This window comes from Salvelinus sp. IW2-2015, unplaced genomic scaffold, assembly GCF_002910315.2.
Source record: "Salvelinus sp. IW2-2015 unplaced genomic scaffold, ASM291031v2 Un_scaffold16672, whole genome shotgun sequence".
Lineage (NCBI taxonomy): Eukaryota > Metazoa > Chordata > Actinopteri > Salmoniformes > Salmonidae > Salvelinus > Salvelinus sp. IW2-2015.
In genome coordinates, this window is record NW_019957702.1 from 59,942 (window position 1) to 69,353 (window position 9,412).

At 40.0% G+C, this 9,412-nt stretch overlaps 1 protein-coding gene across 1 annotated transcript in view; it reads left to right on the top strand.

Annotated features, from left to right (window-relative positions):
• Positions 1-1,608: 1,608 nt before the first annotated feature.
• The window catches only part of LOC112081030 (zinc finger protein ZIC 4), a 16,267-nt gene continuing 8,463 nt past the window's right edge, over positions 1,609-9,412 (top strand). The window contains exon 1 of the mRNA XM_024146988.2: positions 1,609-4,011. Coding sequence (XP_024002756.1) covers positions 2,853-4,011 — 1,159 coding nt within the window. The 5' untranslated portion in view covers positions 1,609-2,852. The remainder of the gene's footprint in view (positions 4,012-9,412) is intronic.

A 9,412-nucleotide genomic window follows, 5' to 3' on the forward strand; every position in this document is an offset into this window, starting at 1 on the left:
AGGTCCCTGGAGCAGAGGCCATTTCATAAACATAGCCAGGGTCACGTCATATTTACTTATTTATGACGTGCTTGACGTGGCGTTGTCAATAGTGAATAGGATTTTCAAGTCACATGCATTCGCTTTGGTTCAGGTAACTGATACACATGCAGGAAGGAGTGAGGAGTGGTACTCACACGGGGAGTTGGAGATGGTGTCTAGCATTTTGAGCAGTGTGCAGTGTTCAGTAGGCTAGTACAAAAGTTGCCGATGCACTTCTTGCCTGCGTGTTTTAAGACAACAAGAATAGTCTAAAACGAAATCGAGCCAAAAAGTCACTCTTATACATTGTAGCTGTACTTGTAATGACCATTTTAATGAGATCCTAACGCAATATTATTATTATTATTTTATTAATTTTTTTACTGATACACGAATTAATTCAACAATGAGAATGGGCCGTTTTTTTTTTTGGTTCACTGGCGCAATGAGCCTCGTGCATGGATGGACATAACCCAATCTGGGTCTCTGAAATAAATACCTATTGAGGCGATGGTCACAAAAGTAGTCAAATATTTGCGTGACACGCTGTCAAAAGAAATGAAGGCTTTACTGCCTCTGACATACCCATCGCTCTCTGAGACAACAACCCGATGATTGACTGCTATGGACACTTTATAATCCGACTAATAGCTAAACAGATATACATGGGATATTTGACATGAATCTAATGGTAACGGTTTGACCCCCTTTTGGGTCAATTCACAGAACAATTCCTATTTGTCTCCGACTGATTTGATTAAGATAAAGGGGAGACATGCAATTCAGATTAAAATAATAGTATTTAAGTAACTGTGGATTTATATGCATTAATTTGTGCATGCATGGATTTACAAAATGTTGAAGTTGGAGGAAAAAAGGAATACGCAACGCTTTAGTGGGGAGGACCCATGACAAACATTTGATAACGGTGCCTAATATAAATAGACAACATAGAAGCAGCAAAATAGCGTCGGTGGAAATGTTAATGATATCACATCGCAGCTCAGTTCCTTTAATTATGTATTTTAATGTTTAGGTCTAATGTAGGCTTAATGACATGCACAAAACACGACAGCGTAGCAAAGAGCACAGACGAGCGGACGACCAGTGCACGTTGTTAGTTTTTAAATATATATGTTTAGCTTTTTTTCCCTATTGCGCTCATAGATAATCACCAACTTTTACGCAAAATCAACTATTATGCATAAGTTAACACACTTTTACGCATATGTTGACATGCTTAATACCCAATGCTTACTGCCAATCATTTCCCCTTTAAAGTAAATAATATGTTGCATACATTTTTAGTATGTTTTCAGACATACATTCTTCAACACATACGTTATAGTTTTTTTTTTGAGGCCGAGGAAACTTAACAGCCTTCCTCCTAAAAATGGGATGTAACATCATGGACCTTCACGCATTGGTTAAAAAAAATGTCTTACGAGTGGAGAGGAAAAACGTGATTAACCATTAACTCCCATCTTCTAACATAATTATTAAAAACATTCTAAATACGTTTTACGATTTAAGGTATAGACTAACAGTAGTGTGGTCACTGGGTTGTTGAGTTGATAGCAGTGAATAATCAATGAGATTAACTTTTATGTTTTCGACAGCCGTTTCCTTCACCAGTGGACGGCCCTCTCCCTCTCAGAGTATCATTGCCAAGTATAACTCATATTTTAGCAAGTCTTATTTTGGGCTTAAATCTCTACGACTCTTGCCTTGTTCTGCGCTGTTCATCAGGCGCCACCTCCCGTTCCCCTGATCTGCTCCTGTTCAGGGTCTCAATCCGACATGGCTCGTGGGCGAAATTAGCCCGTATCATAACAACAGGTCGGTTCCATTACTTTTCCCCGGGACAATGGACGGCGTCGCCCCTATTCACTAATACACAGAAACCGATCCTGCGACGAAGAGGAGGACGCGCAGCTAGCAAGGAGGGTTGTTGCGGTGCAGAGGACGTATAAAATATGTTTCTTTATCTTACCGTATCTTTTTTGGCCTTTGAGTGATGCGTAAAAACTCCCCGAAGCGGATAATTGCTTTAGAGAAAGGGACTAGTCTATGTTTGAAAATATTTTCGGTACTTCGATGCCCACATTTTCTAACGGAAACCTAAAGGCTACATTTTATAAATTTCAATGACATTGTATTTTCGTAAATTGTGAAGTTGTATTTGTCTATTGATTATTATCTGTAGCCTACAACTTTTTTAGAGGGGCTACTTTGCCTTTGGGCCTACTTTGCCTGTCTATTTTAGGTGTTGTTTGCTTATAACAAAACTTGGGTACATTGCGCTTCCATAACTCTTAGTCAGTCAGTAGAAGACATGACAGCTATACCTTGGGTGTAGGCCTAACGGTTTAACTTTTGAAGTTTAAAGTACAATAACCTTTGCAATACAAATACATCTTTCTCTTCCAAGTGTTGCCTGAGGCTCGGCGCAGGCGCTCTGGCTGCTTGCTGTCACTAAAACAATTTTCTTCACATTGGAAACTGTCACAAGTGACGTCAATCACGGGGCTCTGACCAATTAGAAGGCGGGGTGATTGTTTAGCGCCACGGGCTGCAGCGCCTACCATGAATCTCTATTCTTCACTATCAAAGCGTCCTGCTGCTGCCGGCCAACCGAATGCGATTCCATGCAGCCACTTTAGAACTTAGAACAGTTTTTTTCCCCTTCTATATTTTAGTTTTTTTTATATATTTTAGTTTTTTTTCTTCTATATTTTTGTTTTTTTCTGTATTTTTCACTGCGATTAAAATATATTTGTCATCATCATTATTATTTTGCCTGCTGTCAAGTTATTCTAGAATTAGAAGTAATGAGCATGGATGTTTTGGGAAACCATGTGATGTACCCTACGATTTCCAAACGGAACACGGCGCTGAGATTAGTTGACTTGGCAGGGGCGTACCACCATCACCATCATCACCACCATACCCCTCAGAGCGTGACAGGCTTCCCGGGGTTCAGCAGCCATCCACACTCAATGGCTCACTCGCACCCTGGGGAGATTACTGCGGAACCCCGCCTGGGGCCGAGTCCATTCGGGCCAGAACACATGGGGCACTCCGCGGCCCTCAAAATCAGCCCAGCCCATCATTACCCACACCACCATCACCACCACAATCATCATATGGCAGGCCACAGTGAAGTGGTCTCCAGTCAAACGGGAGCTTTTGGCCCGGTGCAGGCGGCGACCGTCCCTTATTCCATGTCCCACACGGCCCAGACGTTATCCGCAGCTGCAGGTACGGATTTCCTCATTCGGAGAGATCTGACAGCTCAAGCCATGCCGGTACTGACCAACCAGAGCCCCGGTTCAACCTCTCATCACGGAATGTTTGTCTCAACAACAGGTAGCTATCCGGGACACTACGGCCATCACCCTGATGCTGGTAGCCATGCCCTCTTCTCCGGACTCCACCATGAGCAGTCATCTAGCGGAGCACCAGGTGGCCAAGCCATGAATGGACAAATAAGGTTAGGAATACCTAGCGAAATGTACGTTAGGTCTGATCACTTGAGTCAAGTGGCGAGCTCCAGGGCTGATCCTTTCTCCGCCTCGACATTACATGGCTACGGCGGTCTGAACCACCTGAACATGAACCTCGGAGCACAGCATCACGGATCCGGTGCATTCTTCCGCTACATGAGGCAGCCGATAAAGCAAGAACTCATCTGCAAGTGGCACGAAGCGGAACACTCGACGAAAAAACTCTGCTCCGAAACTTACGGCACGATGCACGAGCTGGTAACGCATGTGACGGTTGATCACGTCGGTGGCCCGGAGATGGCTAACCATATCTGCTTCTGGGAAGAATGTCCCAGAGAAGGAAAACCATTTAAAGCCAAGTACAAACTTGTAAATCATATCAGAGTACACACCGGAGAGAAACCGTTTCCATGTCCCTACCCCGGCTGTGGAAAAGTGTTTGCCCGATCTGAGAACCTGAAGATCCACAAGAGGACTCACACAGGTCAGTGGCTTTATTTACATTTCAGAGGCACCGGTAAATAATGAATCCTCAAACCTTTGTAGAGGTTACGATTTGAATTTTCTGCTACCATTAATAATGGCTTGAACACCATTCCACACAATAGAGCTAAATTAAAATCTCTATTCGATGTTGCATTTAAATGAAATGTTATTTTTAAAGCTATGGTGTACAGTAGCCACAACATAAAATAAAGGGAAACAAATATTATTTGTAATTTCATAATGGTCAAATTCAACAAGTGATTCCTTAAAGCATTATTTATCTGATATATAGATATATATGTTATGTTTATAAATGTAATATTTTGAGCATGTATTTTCATATCAACAATATCTAGGCTACCCACATGTAGTCTAATGTAAACATTACGCAATAGTTAGTGGGTTATTTGGTCGATTTAATTTCCGACGTGTTTGTTGTGAGTTGTTCAAGTGGTCCAAAGTTGTGCATAGATAATACTAGGCGGGTTATGCAAGGAAAGTTCTCTCGCTCAGGCGTTTGACGTGTGCACTCTCTTGTTTGTGCCAGAATATGCCGTCAGAAAAGAGACTGAGGCCTACACGGACTGTTCTGTCCGACTGTTGCTTTGCCCGCTGTGGGAACATGGAATCAAACACGTCAGAGAGAAGGTGTTGCTTACTGTTGTGAAATCTCACATAGCAGCGGTAGTAGCTACGTAGTGGAGTGGAAATGCATGGCTGTTTTTGACCTGTTGCTGGAGCCACGTTTTATACCCCTGCCATGCACAACCCGTGGATATATATTTGAAAGATATATACTGTACCTTGCTTTTGTCAAAGAGACTCTGTTGAGATATGTTGTTGAGCCTGGAATTGAAGAGTCAACTAGAATAATAATAATACAAATTATACCTATTTTTGAGGAATCATGACTCATGGCTAAAAAAACAAAGCAACATACAGTTAGCAGGTCAATGTTATAATTTCCATCTGTCTTTTTCTTCTTTTCTTCTTCTTGTTTCTATTATTATTAAATATGTGATTAATAATGAGTTCGTCTCATTAATACTATTTATATATATATATACAATTGTTTTACTTTTAATCATTATTGTTATTATCATTCATTGTTATCATTGGCTATTAGAGGTAGGGTGGATTGTAAATATATCAGTAGTAGTAGTAGTAGTGGTAGTTGTGGTGGTAGTAGTAGCAGTAGTTTTAGTAAAAGTAGTATTGGTAGCAGTAGCAGTAGTAGATGTTTGAGTAAAAGTAGTAGTGGTAGTAGTAGAAGTAGAAGTAGTAGTACTGGTAGTAATGGTGGTGGTGGTAGTAGTAGAAGTAGTAGTAGTAGTAGTGGTAGTAGTAGTAGTAGTAGTAGTAGTGGTAGTAGTAGAAGTAGAAGTAGTGGTAGTAGTAGTAGTAGTAGTAGTCAGTAGAGTAGTAGTGTAGAGTAGTAGTAGTGTAGTAGTAGCAGTAAGTAGTAGTAGTATGGTAGTAGTAGTGGTAGTAGTAGTCGTAGTGGTAGTGTTAGTAGTAGTAGTAGTAGTAGTAGTAGTGATGGTAGTAGTGGTAGTAGTAGTAGTAGTAGTAGTAGTAGTAGTAGTAGTAGATAGTAGTAGTAGTATAGTAGCAGTAGTAGTGATTAGTGTGGTAGTGTAGTGGGTAGTAGTCGTGTAGTAGTAGTAGCAGTAGTAGTAGTAGTAGTAGTCAGTAAGTAGTAGTAGTAGTGGTAGTGTGGGGTTGGTAGTAGGTTAGTAGTAGTAGTAGTCAGTAGTAGTAGTAAGTAGTAGTTAGTATAGTAGCAGAAGTAGTAGTAGTAGCAGTAGTAGTAGGTTTAGTTAAAGTGTAGTGGTAGTTAGAAGTAGAGTAGAGTACTGGTATTAATGGTGGTGGTGTAGTAGCAGAAGTAGTAGTAGTAGTATGGTAGTAGTAGTGGTAGTAGTAGTGTAGTGTAGTGTAGTGGTGTAGTAGTAGTAGTAGTAGTAGTAGTAGTAGTAGTAGTTAGTAGTAGTTTGTAATAGTAGTAGTAGTAGTAGTAGTTGGTAGTAGCAGAAGTAGTAGTAGTTAGTAGTAGTAGTAGAATAGTAGTAGTTGCAGTAGTATGGTAGTAGTAGTAGTTAGTAGTAGTATAGTAGCAGTAGTAGTATTTTAGTAAAAGTAGTAGTGGTAGTTAGATGAGTAGAAGTAGTAGTACTGGTAGTAGTAATGGCGGTGGTGGTAGTAGCAGAAGTAGTAGTAGTAGTTGTAGTGTAGTAGTAGTGGTAGTAGTAGTAAGTAGTAAGTATAGTAGTTAGTAGTATAGTAGTAGTAGTAGTAGTTAGTTAGTGTTAGTAGTAGTAGTAGTAGTAGTAGTACTTGAGTAGTAGGAGTGTAGTGGTGTAGTAGTAGTAGTTGTAAGTAGTAGTAGTAGTAAGTAGTGGTAGTAGTAGTGTTAGTAGTAGTGGTAGATAGTAGTAGTACAGTGGTAGTGTAGTAGTAGTAGTAGTAGTAGTGGTAGTAGTAGTGTTAGTAGTAGTACCGGTAGTAGTAGTAGTAGTAAGTAGTAGTAGTAGTAGTAGTAGTAGTGGTGGTGTGGTAGTTGTAGTAGTAGAGTAGTGTAGTAGTAGTAGTAGTAGTAGTGTTATAGTGTGTAGTAGTAAGTAGTAGTAGTAGTAGTAGTAGTAGTAGTGTAGTAGTGGTAGTAGTAGTAGTAGTGGTAGTAGTGGTAGTAGTAGTAGTGCTGTGTGGTGGTGGAAGTAGTATAGTAGTAGGTGGTGGTGGAAGTAGTAGTGGTAGTACTAGCAGTAGAAGTAGTAGATGGTATTAGTAGTGTAGTAGTAGTAGAAGTAGTGGTGGTGGTGCGGTGTAAAGTAGTAGTAGTAGTAATAGTACTAGTAGTAGCAGTAGTAGTAGTATTAGTATTAGTACTAGTAGTAGCATAAGTAGCAGCATTAGTACTAGCAGCAGTAGTAGTAGTAGTAGTAACAGTAGTAGCAGCATAACTACTACTAGTTGTATAGTAGTTAGTAGTAGCAGTTTGTAGTGGCATTGTGTAGTAGTAGTTAGCAGTAGTCATAGTAGTGTAGTATAGTAGTATTATCAGTTTTAGAAGTAGTAGTAGCAGTAGTCGTAGAAGTTGTAGTAGTATATCAGTTTTAGGTAATAGTAGTAGTTAGTAGTTGTAGTAGTAGTATCAGTTCTAGTAGTAGTATCAGTTGTATAGTAGTAGTAGTAGTATAGTTGTATACGTTGTATTAGTAGTATCAGTCTGTAGTAGTTAGTAGTTAGTAGTGGTATTAGTAGTAGTTAGTAGTAGTATCATGTGTACATGAGTTCAGTGTAGTAGTAGTTGTAGTAGTAGTAGTAGTTGTAGTAGTATCAGTTGTAGTAGTATGAAGTAGTGAATAGTAGTTGTAGTGTAGTATTAGTTGTCGTAGTGTAGTAGTTGTGAGATAGTATAAGTTCTGGTAGTAGTAGTAGTAGCCGAGTAGTAGTCAGTAGTGTAGTGTAGTAGTAGTAGTAGTTGTAAGTAGTAGTGTAGTTGAGTAGTATAGTGGTTGTAGTAGTTGTAGTAGCAGTAGTATAGTACTAGCAGTTTTTAGTAAGTATAGTAGTTAGTATTAGCATTAGTACTAGCAGTAATAGTAGTATAGTGTAGAGTTCAGTAGCAGGCATTAGACTAGCAGTAGTAGTAGTAGTAGTAAGCTGCATAGTACTTACTAGTAGTAGTAGTAGTAGCAGTTCTTAGCGGTATTTGGGTGGTAGTAGTAGTAGTTGTAGTGTGTGGTTGATGAGTGAGTAAGTACTATTAGTAGGTAGTAGTGGGGTGGTGTCGTGTCTGTAGAAAATAGTGGTAATGTAGTGTGTGGTCATAGTAGTAGTTGTAAGTGGTCCGGTGGTGTGGTAGTAGTAGTAGTCTGTAGTCTTGGTGTGAGTGGTGGTGTTGGTTGGTTGTGCCTAGTAGAAGTAGTGGGAGTCAGTACGTGGTTGGTGTAGTAGTAGTAAGTTGTAGTGGTGGTGGTGTAGTGAGTAGTAGTAGGAGTGGTAGTATAGTTGTAGTAGTTGGTGGTGTGGTGGTGGTGGGGTGGTGGTGGTAGTAGTGGTAGGTGTAGTTTTGTGTGGTGGTGGAAGATGCGATAGGTAGTGCTAGTAGTGGTGGTGGTAGTAGTAGTATTTGTAGTAGTACTTAGTGGTTGTGTTGGTGGTGGTGGTCGCGGTAGTGGTTAGTGAGTAGTGGTGGAAGTGGAGGTAGTAGTAGTAGTGGTGGTGGTAGTAGTAGTAGTGGTAGTAGTAGTAGTAGTTGTAGTAGTTGTAGTAGTAGTAGTAGTAGTAGTAGTTGTAGTAGTAGTAGTTGTAGTAGTTGTATCAGTAGTAGTAGTAGTAGTTGTAGTAGTAGTAGTTCTGGTAGTAGTAGTAGTAGTACTTGTGTTAGTGTCATAGTAGTAGAGGTCGTTGTTGTATTAGTAGTAGTAGTTGTAGTAGTAMTAGTTTTAATAGTAGTAGTAGTGGTAATAGTAGTGGTGGTAATAGTAGTATTGGTGTACTAGTAGTAGAAGTAGTTATTGTAGTAGTAGTAGCAGGATAAGTTGTAGTGGTTGTGTTAGTAGTAGTAGTAGTGGTGGTGGTGGAGGTGGTAGTAGTAGAAGTAGTGGTAGTAGTAGTAGTAGTAGTGGTAGTAGTAGTGTTAGTAGTAGTGGTAGTAGTAGTAGTAGTAGTAGTAGTGGTAGTAGTAGTGGTAGTGGTAGTAGTGGTAGTGGTAGGCGTGGTATTAGTAGCATCATTGGTAGTAGTAGTAGTAGTTGTGGTGGATGTGTTAGTCGTAGTAGTAGTAGTAGTAGTAGTAATAGTACTAGCAGTAGCAGTAGTAGTAGTAGTAGTAGCATCATTAGTAGTAGTAGTAGTAGTAGTAGCAGTAGCAGTAGTATTAGCATTAGTACTAGCAGTAATAGTAGTAGTAGTCGTAGTAGTAGTAGTAGTAGCAGTAGTTTTAGCATTAGTACTAGCAGTAATAGTAGTAGTAGTAGTAGCAGCAGTAGTAGCAGCAGTAGTAGCAGTAGTAGTAGTACTAGTAGTAGTAGCAGTGGTAGTAGTATCAGCATTAGTAGTACTAGCAGTTTTTGTAGTAATAGTAGTAGTAGTATTAGCATTAGTACTAGCAGTAATAGTAGTAATAGTAGTAGCAGTAGTAGCAGCATTAGTACTAGCAGTAGTAGTAGTAGTAGTAGCTGCATAAGTACTACTACTAGTAGTAGTAGTAGCAGTTCTAGGGGTTATGGTGGTGGTAGTAGTAGTACTATTAGTAGTAGTAGTGGTGGTGGTGGTTGTGCTAGTAGAAGTAGTGGTAGTAGTAGTGGTGGTAGTAGTAGTAGTTGTAGTGGTGGTGGTAGTGGTGGTGGTGGTTGTGCTAGTAGAAGTAGTGGTGGTAGTAGTGGTGGTGG